The sequence below is a fragment of the Myotis lucifugus genome, unplaced genomic scaffold (assembly GCF_000147115.1).
Source record: "Myotis lucifugus unplaced genomic scaffold, Myoluc2.0 scaffold_3, whole genome shotgun sequence".
In the NCBI taxonomy this organism is placed as follows: domain Eukaryota; kingdom Metazoa; phylum Chordata; class Mammalia; order Chiroptera; family Vespertilionidae; genus Myotis; species Myotis lucifugus.
Window position 1 is genome coordinate 21,877,305 of NW_005871051.1, and position 15,122 is coordinate 21,892,426.

The window sequence follows — 15,122 nt, forward strand, 5'->3', positions numbered from 1 at the left end:
GCAGAGGGTTTTGTTGATGACTGACCTTAGGTATTGAAGACCATAATGAACAATGTTATAGAATATGGAAAAGAGTAGGAACTGGGGTTTAAAAGATGATAAAGTTTAGGGAGGGGGGCTTTGAGTGTGGGAAATGAGGGATGACTTGGAAGTCTTGTTTTAAAGGGCACAATTGGCTTAGTCCTAATTGTCCCCAAAACAGGTAAGGAGGAGAGGCTGTGAGTATTGAGGGGAGGGATGGCTGGGTAGGTGAGAGTCTGGCCAAGATCATATAGAGTGCGAAGCTCTTACGTGTCTCCTTCTGATGGAGGCCTGGACTCCTACAAGAGGTGCAGTCTTGGTGTATAGGCAGTGTCTCTCTCCTTCCAGTGGAAGCCTTCGGAGGGCACCTGCTTGGCGGGCTCTAGCTACTTCATGACTTCTGCTGAAAGATACCTCTGGGAAGGAAAAGCGATACTGTTGCCCTAATTCTAACTAACTTGTCATCCACATCCTTGAATAGTACTTATAACTTTATTTCTTGTGCTAGTGATCCATATACTTATGAAAAAGTCTTTGGATCAGAAATAAATAAGCCTGATGACTCTATAGCTGGCGATATAGTGGTACTGCAAAAAAGCAAAGATGTTTGCTGACTGCTGTCTGAGAGAAGTCAGACAGAGAATATATATATCCCAAATTAAATATCTCCCCAACTGCCAATCCTGATGCCTGAAATGTCATCGTTAGAGAATGGTGGAATTTCAACTGAGACTTTAAGAAAAAGCATCACTTTGTGTTGTAGCAAAATGAGTACAAGGTTTAACATCCTCCTGGTTTGTGTATCAATTCCAGCCTGGACTCTCATCAGCTGTGTTGTGTCTGTCACTTCCTCTCACTTCCTAACTTGTCAGGAGAGCAAGTTTCTTTTGGGTGTAGATGGTCCAAGTTATCATGTCTGCTAAGGGCTTATATGAAATAGTCACATGGAGGATTTAGTGTACTAGGAGTGACTTACTTCATGAAACAGAAGATTGAAAAGAATATATAATGGGAAGAAAGTGGATATGGACATTGGCATCTAAATATGTAGCTGAACTTTAAGCTTCACAAATATCCAGGCTTTCTCACTACTGCCTTGTGTGATAGTTACTCTACCTTGAAAGTATTTGAGTAAAGACCACATATTAGAAGCACGGTAGAGATAATTCACCTCTAAGGGCTCTTCCATTTATAGATTATTGGATTTCATATAATTGTATGACAATTGGGACAGAAAAGAGGAAAAAATTATGAAGCAGGAAAACCTACATTCAGTGTTTCCTCTCAAGCCATTCAAGGATAGTCTCCCATCCCCACCCCTGAGAAATACACATACACATACATACACATACACATACATACACATACACATACACACATACACATACGCACAGACACACACTTGTGCCCTCACTTGGAAGTGACCCACACTGAGACGTCATGAGCTTCTCACCATCCCACCTCCAAAGTCCCAAGTCTCAGGGGAAAGGGCACTTCCCAGAGAGACAGTGTAGTGCAGTGGTTAAGAATACAGGCTTTGTCAGCTTACACGCTGGGTGACTTTGGGAAAGTTATATAACCTTTCTGAGTTTTGTTTTTCCTGATGTAAAAGGGAGATGAAAGATCTTTGACAGTGGTATAGTAGAGACCAAATGAATTCAAAGTATGTAAAGTGTTTAGTATAGTGCCCGGTGCACAATAAACATTCAATAAATAGTGACGATTATTTATTTCCTTGGTTGTTTTTTAACAACCATTGTCATATTTGTTGTTTTATATGTTTTCTTGCTGCTGTTGTTGATTTCCTGTTGATATGTTTGGATGCTGATATCTTCCCCACCCGCTGAAGTGATGCACATTGTAACAGTTATGTGCTTCCTATCCCATTCAGAATTCTCCCTAGCACTAGGACAAGAAAGAGGGCAGCTGGTGTGTTCTCACTGTGCCCATTCACTTAGCTGACAGTCAGTTTGGGGTCTCTTAACCCCTCTTAAATCATACAAAAGAGGCAGAAGCCTTGTATTCTGGGGACCAGGGTGACCTGGGAATAGATAAATTGCTTCCAAGGCTATCGTCATTTCTGATTGCCCTGTACACAGCTTTTTTCCCCCCAGTGTTGGTTATGTGTATGGAAGAATTAAATGTTTTTATTTATATAAATCAAGGGTAAAAGTATAAACAGGACAATGGAAACCTTAGACAAGCATTAGATAGTGCGCTGTTAGAGGATGTTGCATTCTATAAGCATATACCGTGATCATATGTGTATCACTCATGATATCTTACCTGGGTGGGCTGTGGAAGGTGATGATTTTCTCTTTTCACTCCATACTGCTTGCTCTCTGGTTTTCCAGAATGAAGAGTCCACAGTTGTCCAGAAATAACATTTATTAATCAAAAATAAAACACACATTGAAAAGACCTTGTAAATAAAACTATATACTTATAATGCTTTATTTATTTTTTGCTTCAGTACTGCACAAAACACTACAGACAATAACAAAATAATTCAATAAATATTAAAAACCTTCAAGAGAATTATAAGACACTCTTTATCATATGTGAGCATCCACAAGGCCACAACCATTAGATACACTATTAAACACTATCATAGATATCTTTCTTAATTAAGGGATATAATTACTTTTTTATCCAGAAGTCATAACATTTACACATATCAACACACAAGAGAACAACTCAGATTGAGTGAAGCAGACACCCAGTGAAATGGAGACGTCTGCCTGTACATCATTTAAAGATATTACATTGTTAACAGGATAGAAGTCAACACACTAAAGAGAAAAGTTGGGGTTTTCTTGGGGTCGGAGGAGTGAAAGTAGGGCATTTCATGAAAGCCTCTTACATATTTTCCATTGCTCTCTTAGCAATATGCTCCCTCCCCTTTTCTGCCTTTTCTTGGTTGAGGTATTCCAGCACTTTCATTAACATATCTTCATCCAAATACTGCCTGTTTGGGGTGTTCTCATTCTTCGGGGGCCCCATGGGGAGCCGTTTGCTTACAGAGGCTGGTTTGTCAATCTCCTGAGAGCTGCCTTGATTCAAATGTTCTTTGATGGCCTGCTCGATTTGGTCCTCTTCCTGTAGGTCATCTTCAGATGAGACTTGACTGGGAGCTCGCTTCATCTGGTTTGGATTCATGATCTCAGGGTATTTAACTAGCATCCTGGCCAAGTACTCTCCTAATTCTTGATCCTTGTCATTCAGATTTTCATAGGCCATTTGTCTGTTTTCAGCATCTGGCATCCAGACACCTTTGGACAGCTGGTTTGCTCTCGATCTTCCAGGACCATAGGGAAGTCTTGGCAGAACCTTCTCTCTGTTATACTGACTGGAAAAATATGGAGGCTTTTGATTTGCAGCACTATCCACCCCTAAAAGATTTAAAATATCCTCAACAGTGAGCCCATCTGGTAGGGCCTCTGTCACTGTACGCCCAGGTATTTTGGGGTAGCCATTCTTGGAGAGCATCTTATTCTGGAACATATCTGGACGGTCTAAGTCAACCTCTGAGGTGTCATCTAGGTCAAGGGGAAGTTCAAGTTCCGGCTCTGGTTCCACTGGTCCATTTGGCTTCTCTCCTGTTTTGAGCATGTCAATTAAGTCTTCAGGAGGTATCTGTAAATTCCTTGAAATTTCAATCAGCTGATAAATAGACTGAGAATCAAGTGGTTTCTCAAAAAGTCTGGTTGCCCTCTCCCCATTTTGCCCATTCTGGGACCTCCCACCTCCTGCAGCCTCCACTAACCTTTTCAGATAGGCAATTACTTTGGAGACATCGTCTGAGAGTTGATCTTTACTCTCTTTCCGGAGATCTTCATCCTGGAGGCCCAGCTGCCCTGAACGCTTCATTTCATTATTGATTTGTTCATTTTTTTCTATATTTTCTTTGCTGTCCTTTACCTCTTCCTGGGTTTGACTCTCTATTTTTTCCTCTACTGGATTCCAATCTTCGCCCCCAACCACATCTTCATAGGCAATGTTATTGGCCTTGTAGATATCATCTTCATCATCTGCATAAAGTTTTTGCTCCTCGTCTGACCTCTCACGCTTCTGGTTGTTTGGTCCTGTCAGTTTCCCCAGCTCTTGGAACACAGATTCCAGTGTAGCAAGACTTTGAGGAGTATATTGCTCCTCCACTATTTCATTTGTGCGCTTAAAGGGGTTGTCCCTGGAATTCTCTTCATACATAGGAGGGAATCGCATGTGCTTGAGCTTTCGCTCTGCCCACTGTTGAGTTTCATAATCATCAGGCATGTCAACTGGAAAGTTCTTCTCGGAATTTAAGGTATAGGGCTTGTTTTCATTTGGTTCAGACTGGGGCTCATTTTCAGCCTGTCTCAGAGCTTCAAGGATTATTTTCATCCACTCATCTTCACTCAGGGAATCTCTTGAACTTTCTGGGAAGTGACTTTCATCTCCGTTTTCTTTTTGCTGAAGGGGAACAGAGACACCTTGGTAGGGATTATAGTCTGGGCTGCTTTCTTCTTTGTGAGCTTGTTGTCGGAGCTTTTCTATATATTCCAAAGCCCTGATCATTTCAGGACTGGGAAACCTTTGGACGTTTTCCAACCTGAGGTCTGGTTCTTTCTGAAGCAGCTGGTTTCGCTGAAATGATGCTGCCTCAGCCCCAGAGATGAGGAAAATTAAAGGAACGAGAGACAGGGCTGCTCCAAGCCAGTGAGTCTTAGCTTCTGCCATGTTTGAAAGATTTCCTTAAAAAGGGAAAACATGAGTTAACACAAATGAAGCAGACTAGAAGACAATATAGCAAAAGATGTAATTGACCACTGAGGGAAAAACATAGTAGAGATTACTTTACATTAAACTTAGAATGACTGTTTTTAAAATCTATAAGTATATCCGCTATGATTATCACAAGCTAACCACAGGAACCTAGCAAAATTTTTTCCCATTTGCATCAAATTTGCATGCTATGCACTTGTTAAAATACTAACAAAAACAATGATTTGGTGTTTCTCAAATTTTATTTTTTAAATTATGAAACATGTCATTTGTTTTTAGTATGCATGTTTCTTTTTAATGAAGACTTTCCAAGATGAGTTTTAGTTTTCTTGTACAGCATTCCTATTGAAAGCAGTGGCAAAAAAGGTTAGTTGGTTTAATTTAAAACATGCATGTACACATGCACACACACACACATACACGCACACACACTAATTTCCTTAAGGTTGTATCAAAAAACATGTGGTTTAGTTTATAAATTGTCCACCTAATTTTGTTGTAGAAATATAGCAGCAATAATATTATTACATATAATAAGTTGATACAGCATGTTAATGTCAATCATAATGAATTACCTTGTGAATGAGTCCCACTCACATACATTTTTCAGAAATAATTTATTCTCACTCTGTCACCAAACCTAACTATCCATTTTGGAAGGTGTGCACCTTAATAACCTCCACAAAATGTGTTTTCTCAGGTCCAAACTAGTAGGCTACCCAATGAAGTTTCTTTTTGTGTAAACAGGTTAAAATAATACATTAAACTGTTTTAAAATATCTGTGCTTCATATTTCTTCTAATACTTTTATTGTAACTCTCTTAAAAAATGCAATCATGGTTATATTTTTCATCAGCCCTCAACAGTGTATAGTAAATAATAACAGATGCTACAGAGAGAACATAAGTTTACTTAACCAATCTATTTCTGAACTTGTGAGTGTTCAGATTCAGCTTGTCTTATGTCTGTGTCTATTTTTGTCTGGACCTGTGAAATCTTAAATGACTCATACTGTTAAAATATCTGAAAATAACCACTATGTAACTCTCAATTTAGATATATACAGACAATATGTTGAATTCTTCCTACTTAAAAATTTTCATTCATTTTTCTCCACTTCCTTATTATCTCACATATGAATTAACAAGGATGTCAGTTCTTATATGTTTTATATTTGGCATTGCAAATATTAAAGAACTATCTTAATACTTGCAATTTGGTTGCAAATAAAATAAATTTAAAGGAAGTTTATGTTTGCTCATGATATCTTACCTGGATCATGGTTTTGTGATATATTAACAATGTGGGTACAAGTTTCTGTTAGCTTAGATATCAACTGTAGAAAATATTGTTTACTAGATCATATTGGTATTTAAGTAATTTCAAAGCCTCAAAATGATTGTAGTTACAGAAATTTCTTTAGCACTGATGCATATATTTATTAAAATGATTCTCATTAACCAGTATATTTAATTTACTGAAATAAAAACCTTTAAAGGCATGTCAGAGAAAACTTCTAAAATATTTACTAGGAACCAATGTTTACTGAAATAAATTTTAGTCATAAATTCTTATGTCTAAATAAAAATATAGTATGCATTGTTCTTTCTATTATTTCAGGATTAATTTAGCCTTGGTAATCTATTTTCAACATTATCATTTGAAACAGTAATTTTAATTTAGTAAACTAATTTTCTTTTAAACCATTATCCTGAAGTATTCTTAACATAAGAATTATGTGCTTGTCTTTAAAATCATTTCCTTATAGCTGGGCTTTGCTGTGGAGTTGGGGCAGAATACTCAATGCAGTTATTTAAAGCATAGCCTAACAAGCTCTACCCTTTAGTCATTTATAAGGTTCAGTTTGGATGACATAGCTATTGCCTTTGAGTAAGACTCAAGGGATTTCTTTCTCAGGTAGCAGTTCTTCTAAGTAACAAAGATGGTTTCAACAGCTCTAACATCCTATATAGGGATTGAATTAAAGCCCCACTCATAAAAATGTATTTTCTCTTGAAATTCAACTAAAACATGGACAAATACAGGTGGGTATCTAATTCAAGCAATTCAACTAGTTTGTATACAGGGAAAAAACACACATTTGACCCATTCAAAGTCTAACAAAATATTGTACAACCTTTTTCAATCAAAGCATAATAGTAGTTTATACAGTTATGAATGTTTTCCTGGTGTATTCAAAATTATCATCTCTCTGTAATTCATGGTCATATTCAACCTATAACCCAAGATAATATTTCACTCTGAATAAAGGAAGAAGCCAGTGTTCCAGACCATTCTAATTTTACTTTCCCAGGACTAAAATTAGGAAATTGTGATGTAAGCCCTTTCAGAGTATACCAATTCAGAAAATAATTTTATATAGTTAATTTTGAGCTCTTGCAAGGTAAATGTCAAAGAAAAAGTAGTTCCAAAATTGGTTGCTAAAATTTATGACTGATGTGTTTAACATTTCAATCAGTGAAAACCTACTGTTAAAAAGAGTAAGCATATAAATTATATCTGTGGTTTTGTATCTGGTTCTTAGGGGGAAAACAATAAATTAAGGAAAGAAACAAAATGTCAAGCTTGGTTAACGTTACATTAATATGTGTATTGATACTAAAATTCTTAACTTCTTCATGCTTCTTATGACTAAATAACATTATTATTGATAAATATCTAACAGCAAGTGGCATAATCATAGGTTCAATTGCATATATACACATGCAGGGTCCTTATATTGGCTGATGAGCAGCAGGTTGCTATTCAGTTAATCTATAGATATAAGCTTGTCAAACGATCTTTCTTCTCAGCTAGAAATTAAGGGAAGAACAAGTAATTTAGAACTTTCCAATAAACCAAACAGAAATGCAATCTTACCTCTTCTTTATATGGCAAAGAAAGTCCACAGCATGTTCCTCCCGGTCCTCCTGGTGAGCTGGTCGGGCCGTTTCAGCACCCGGACAGCTCCTGGGCTTATAGGGAGCCGCGGCGCCTGACTCCGCACTGCCACACTGACGTCACCGTGCCAAGCCACAAACCCGAGCACAAGCGAGCTTTTTCAAAGAACCGGGGAGAAAATAATCACTTTATATATATTTTTTTAAAAAATGCTGCATGCTTACGCCACCTGTCTTTTTGTGGCAAAAATTGCAGTTGTCTTTTTTCTTTTAATCTTTGAGGCTTGAAATAAAATCTTCTGCGCAATTTCCCTTAGAAAGAAAGAATTCTGCCAGACAGACATGGCTCATTGCAATACCATCTCAACTGTGTTCTAGTATCTTGTGATAAGGTTTTCTTGTTGATGTTTTTCTTGTCATCTTTATAAGAAAGTTTTATAGAGAAGGATTTTTTTCTTCTTCATTGCCCACAAAGAAATTACATTATCATTCCCTGGTATAAATGTGAAAAGATTTATTGCATATCATGACCACAAGCAGCACTGCTTTTAAATGGATATTTATTTAAATAAAGAAGTTTTCTTTTTTTTAAATGACATTAAACTTTAAGGTTCTAATGACTTGGAATTTTGCTTTAGAGTTTTGTAATTTTGAACTAGGCATTCCTAAGGTTACAGGTATAGCAGTTGATAATTCTATATGAACCTGCTGTAATCTTTTATAATATTTTATATCAATAAAGGAAGCTCAGACGTTCAGCATTAATGAAAATATTTCCATTAAGAGAAAAATAAATTCTTTCAGTTACAAAAAAAGTGACAAATGTTATTAAAATTTATTTACAGTTGAGAGGAAGTTGGACTATAAATATTTTCCTTCTGTTGAATCTGTGAATACCTTCCAAAAATGTGACCAATCCAGGGAATAATATATTAGTAACTCCCAACTTCTCAGATTTGTAATTCATGAGCATTCTTGTGCTAATTACATATTTTAATAATTTATATAAGTATAAATTTTAATTTTATTTTAATAAAGGTATGAGTTTCTAAAAACTATGTAATTTAAAATACACTTTAAGTATGCAAAGGAATCTTATTATATCAGAGATCCCTTTATATCTCTGTTAATGAATAATCATCCACTGATTTATGCATTCAATAAGTTGCAATGACTACTAAGTGCCAGATGAATGATATATGATTCATATAGATTATATAAAAGATGTATATATAAATATATATATATATATATTACTTTGGGGGATGCTTTAGTTCAGTGTGGATGACAGACAAACATTATCCTATATGATAAAAGGCTAATATGCAAATTGTCCCTTCAACCAGGAGTTCCACTGGAAGTTTGACCAGGGGGTGGGACCAGCCCACCAACCACCTACAGCCCCTCCCCCTGGTCAGTCCCACTCCCAATAGCTCCCCCCACCCTGACTGGGAGTGGGGCCAGCCCGCCCTGCCCACGACCCCTCCTCCGGTCTGGCCAACCGCCTACGGCCCCTCCCCTTGGCCAGCTCCACCCCTGATCAGCACCCCCCAGCCCAATCAGGGGTGGGGCCAGCCAGCTAACTGCCCGTAGTCCCTCCCCGCAGCTGTGCATGAATTCGTGCACCAGGCCTCTGGTTTTGATATAAATTGGAAAGCACTAAGAAAGAGGTTAACCAGCAGTGTTTGGGAAACATTATGGAGGACCACTTGGTTCAATAGACATTCAGGGGGTAAAATTTAGAGGGAGGAGGGAAGCCTCCTGGTAAAAGAAGCCTGGACTGATATATTTCATTACCATGATTTATTAAAATGATATCTAACTATGCTAGGTAAACCATAGTACTCTTGAACTCCTTAAGGAAATAGGAATAGTTCAAAACCTTAGGGGAAAAAATCTTGGGAAAAGTAGCCCTTGATTCTTGCTTGCTGCTCTCCTGATGAAGATATTTGATTTCCCTAAATGGCTGAGAGACTGTCTGTGAATTGACATGGAACTCATATAGGGTCAGGCTGGAGTCCTATGGCCAATTCACCCAATAATCTCATATTTCATAATGGGTTTTTAGAGCATGGTCACGTTCTAGGTTGAAGAGGCCTGAGTACAATCCATTTCTCAAGTACCATCTCAATGAAACCAGTTCATTTGCTGATATCTTTGTTATCTCTACACACTTGATAACAGTTTCTTAAATTTTTGCAAAGGCCACTGTGAATTTGACTTAATTTGTTTTCCAGTAGTTCTGTGTGGCCAGTTGAGCTAACCAGTATCAACTCAGCCTCAGAAAATTCCACAAGTTTACTCTTAAAGGGCTGGGTTGGTTCAGCATAGTTCTCAACAGCTCTCAAGAAAGTCACTCTTGACCTGATTAGTTCACATATGTGGAATGAACTTTTTTGGCAAGGATTGGAAGCTATATTCCTTCTAAGATTCCAAAGTCAACTTCTTTCCTGGGAATGTCTTTAATCTCTCAGAATCCATATAAAATCTAATTCAAAAACTCCAAATAGACTTGAGATATCAGGGGGCTACTGGTATATGGACTGGTTCCATCAGCTAATGGGGTCGGTAGATCAATGAACCATATGTAGGTAACTGAATTCCTGTCTACTATAAGATACTATGGTAAATAATTATCACTCATTGAGTTCCATTATGTTTCACACTGTACTTGGAACTTCAGCAACCTAATTTAATCCTCAGGACAACTATAATGGATAGCTATTTTTGTCTGTTTTGCAGATGAAAAACTGAAACTCAGAAATAAGAAAGTGGGCCACTGTTCCCTCGCTTATAATTGGTAGAGGTAGATTTGCTTGGTTCTTTCCAAAGTTATTTCAATAATAAAAATTATGATCCAGGTACTTTGCTAGGTGACAGAATTATAGAAATGAATATAGCATGGATCAAATAATCCAAGTCTAGAATGTAGTCACTTTGACAAAAATCCTCAGGGGTTGTCCCAATTGCTTTTCCTGGTCACTGTTCCCATAGCCTAGGCCCAGACTCCTATCTGGAGCAGCAAAATGGAAAACAGGAGTCAACAATAAATTACTTTCTTGATGTTAAGGGATATATTAAAATATCATCCAAACAAGAGAGTAGTTATTGAATTTGGAAAATTCTATTCTCCAGTGTCCTGTGTTTTATAGATTTTTCAATGAGTTATACTTAATATATCTCTAGAAGCCATTAATTTTTGTCAGTAGTTATTTGTTTTAAAGAGATCTATTTTCTCTAGTAGATACCTACTTGGAGAAGTTAAAATACAATATATACAGAGAGAAAGAAACTTTTTGTTGATGTGAAATCTTTTAGAGATAATGTATTAAAGATAACCTATAAATCTTTTTACCAATAAGCCTAAGATATTATTTTAAATGTTCCTTACAAAATTTTAATTTTCTGTTAGGTCTAAATTGCAAACTATCATTGCCTCTAAGAAGCAAAGCTCTATATCTTGGACATTTTCAGAATAATTATGTGCTGTGTATGATAATGGTTTTTTACTAAATTAGCTTGCATCTCCACCATGGAGCTGTTAAGAGCAAGCTAATCATTAACAATTTAAATCAAAGTAATTAAAATGAACTAATTTGTTTTTATGGTTGGATTTCCTTAAATCTTGATCATTTTGTTCTTTTTTATACAGTTTCATATTTCATTTAGACCAGATTTTTATTTTATTTTTGTCATTTGTAAAAGCAATCTTCTACCTTAGTAATCCTTCAATTTGAAACGTATCTCTCTTCCACTCCATTACACTTCTCATTTTGTTTCAATTTATATGAAAGCAATTAAGATCCAGAAGGCCAATGTGTCTTCTTTCTCCTATTTCCCCCATCTTTTTCTTCTCTGTCTCTAACTCCCTCCCTCACCCTTCTCTTCCTTGGAAGGCAAGACTCCATGGAGGAGTCTGATCTCAGTGCCTATGGCCTGAGGTCCTCCAGCATTCCCTGGGGTAGGGGTATAGGGGTGGTCGTCTGCACTGCCTTTCCCTGGCCCCCCAAGGCCTGGGCTACTTTTCATTGCTCATCCCTCACCTGTCTGCCTTCCTTTCCTTCTTTTCACTTTTCCGTTTTGCACTCCTTGTTAATTCTTTACCTCTCTGGTGCATTGCTTCCAAAATTTACTTAAAAGTCCTCTCTTTTAGTTATAGCACACTTCCTTTATTATAAATGTTCATGTCATAAGATGACTTTTTCTTAAACTCACTATCAAAGAGGAATGAAATGTTTTTCCACTTTCCTTGCAAAGGCAGAGCCTGCCAAATTGCTGTTCAGAGAACATATAAATCAGAAACTGGGTACACTTAATTTAATACTTTAACTACTAAGTTTCCCAGACAAAATCCACTAGGAGGCAGGAACTCTGTTTTCTACCACTGTACCCACATGTCTAGCCCTGTACCTTGGACAACACAAAAATATTGGCCAACACAATCAATTCAATTGGGTTGAATTGATTTAACAGTTTCTCATTCCTACTGTCAAAGCTTCACACACTCCATCTTGAGATTTTTTTAACCCTTTCAAAGTATCCTTATGCAAAGTATTTGAGCTTTAAGCTCTGATCGAAAATTAGGTTTTGGGAGTGGGTAGGAAAATTTTCTTTCACTATGGGAGCATTCTGTATTTTTCTAGTTTTTATCTCATTTTGTAAAACATTTTCCTAGTATTTGAGTTAAAATTTGAAGTTGCATGCACACAAAGTAAAATGAGCCATTTAGAATCCCCCAGTATTTGTTTATTCGTTGTAATTTTTTTCTTACAACAACAACTCTTATTGGGAAGTGAAGTGTAAATTTTGGTAAATTGTGATTGGGTACAGAAGAAACATGGAGTTTTGAGAGTATTGTGAAGTTGTTATCCCCCCTTTTTTTTATTCTATCAGTGTACCACATTACTGGTGGCCCTAGATAGACTAGATAACATTTAAAGCCCCTTCTAATTCTTGAACACTGTGCCTCTTTGCTATGTAAAATATAAGTTAGCTGTGTAGCTATTTTTGCATTTGTCTGCTAGGTACTAAAGTATGGTCTTTCTCATAAACTCTGTGAGAACCATTTAAACCAAATAAATATAGGCTATCTTCTCCATTGTTTTTGGATTCTGGAACCATCTGGTGCTTGGAGGAAAAGAAAGTACCAGTCTTTTAATCTAATATCATGTATGTTTGAGCAGCTGCTCCCTCAGTGGGTTTTTGGGGGAAATAGTTTATGCACTAAGAGTGAATTACTTTGCTTAAGCAATATTGACTGTCTCAATCTTTCAGATTCTTCAGTCATAATTGCTTTGTGAATCAATGTTTTCAGTATTTACATGTAACAAGGGTATTTTTTATTGAAAATGAACCAACTACACACTTCTTCCCCTATTTTTATCAGAAGCCCAGGGAGATGCAGGGATATCTTCAAGGTCAAAGTTAAGCATCTTTGTGGTTAAGTTTAGCATTTTATGTCCAGGGTTCCCATTGACTCACCGGATGACTTTCACAGTTCACTTTGTAGGGATTTTAGAGTGCTACTTTGGTAGAATGTGTGTATCACTTCTACAGGTAGGGCACTTGCATATATAATATGAGGTGGGGAGCTGAAAATTTCTCCCCAACCCAAAACCTTCTCCCTCAAATCTAGCAGCCACTGTATCTGTACTCCACATCACAGGCAATTTCTTTCTTGGAATTTTTGAAATAAATAAAATCATCTAATTACATTGTCCAGAAATAAATCTAATCATCTAATTACGTTGACACTGAAAAAAGAGGATATGCTACAGGTGAGTGATGTAGAGAGCATGTTAGAGCAGTGACTCTCAAAGTGTGGTCCCAAATCAGCAACATTAGCATCACCTTGGAACTTGGTAGCCATGCACATTCTCTGGCCCCACCTGAATCAGAAACTCTGGTTATGGGTCCTAGCAATGGGGGATTCTAATGGATATTATAGTTTGAAGACCACAGAGTTAGAGCATAAGAAGGCAAGCCTGAGAGAAGGGCTATAGGGTGGACCCTGACAATCCTCAAAGACCCTAGAATAGAGGTAAGAACACTGACAATGGGGAAAGTCTGGTGAAAAATGAAGTCAAAAGCAAGAAAGAGTGACATGACTGAATAATTTATAGTTTAACTCTGCCCAGCCCCTCTAATATATAATATAATAATGTGTACTAGTATATTATAATGTGCTTTTTATCAGGCAGCTCCAGGGATGAAAAGAGATGCTCAAGTGAATGTGTGACCTTAAAATTTTGTTGTAGCTCTTAGTATTATTCACTAAATATTTCTGATTCTCCCCTCTTCTGGGCATGTGAATTATACTTCTTGGGCTCTTACAATCGGGTGATGTCATGTGATATTCTAGCCTATGCACTTAGAGTAAACGTATTCCAGAGTTTACCTCACCATAGGGGCTGGCAAAGTTTAAGATGATAGCTGTTCACACAGCCTTGTTCCTGAGTGAGTGATTAAAATGTGCCGTTTCCTTGTAGACCTTTGTTGGGTATGTAGCATGAGCAGTTGTTACAAGCAACTGGTTTTGGGGGACTGTTTAGTTACCACATATAACCTAGCTTATCCTGACTAATACAAATACTAAAATCAACTGGTTTGTAATATTATTGTAACTTGAGTGCCTTAGCCTTACAGTTATAGTCCTACCCAGAGAAGAATGGTGAGATGAGTTGACAATGAGTATTTTGTCCTAGTTTCCCTGAGGGCACCTGTTCTCAAAGGAGTCAATCAGATTCATCTATATTTCCCAAAGTATGAAATGCATATTCACAGTGCTATTGGAAGTAGTATTATGCTAGGCATAGACATAACATCAAGTGACATTAAATTATGTAGTCTAAAATTCATTCCTTGCACAAGTCTCCTGGTTATATAAAGACAAAAAGCTCAGTTCTGGACTAGTCTATCTGTAACACTTTTCTAACCCTTACACATCTTCCTTTTTTGGGCTTAGACTCAGACCTTTCTACAGGTTGCAGGATCTAACCAGAGATTTATTAATATCCTTGTATTTTTATTGAATTTACATTTGGGTAGCTTCCTATTTATGTAGGTGATCAATTTTTCAATTTGAGGCAGCGATACAAACCTCCTTATACTTAGGTTTAACCAAAGACTTAATGCAGAAAAATATATATTAAGTAAATAATAATACTTATAATGCTTAGAGATAAAATAATTCTTCAAATGACTACATTTTTGGACATTTGTATTACACTGTAGTTCAACCTCAAGTGAGACTTAATCCTCATTTTTGGATCCAAAACTATTGGGTACAGTCACATCTCCCTCCTCTTTTTCCCATCTCCAAGTATGCTATATTCAATGACAAAAAAATTTTTTCATTTAAAAAATGTTTTAGTTCTCCAGTAAAACTTTCCTCAGAACAAACTCAACAGGCAGCAGTAATGCACCGAAGAAGGTAGG

The 15,122-nt window shown here is 36.9% G+C and overlaps 1 protein-coding gene across 1 annotated transcript; it reads right to left on the minus strand.

The window, feature by feature from the left end:
• Positions 1-2,391: 2,391 nt before the first annotated feature.
• SCG2 (secretogranin II) lies at positions 2,392-7,878 on the minus strand. Its single transcript, XM_006082578.1, has 2 exons — positions 7,666-7,878; positions 2,392-4,754 (listed from the first exon to the last, which is right to left on the minus strand). Exon 2 carries the CDS (start codon positions 4,738-4,740, stop codon positions 2,881-2,883), a length of 1,860 nt encoding a protein of 619 aa, XP_006082640.1. The 5' UTR covers positions 4,741-4,754; positions 7,666-7,878; the 3' UTR covers positions 2,392-2,880.
• Positions 7,879-15,122: the final 7,244 nt, after the last annotated feature.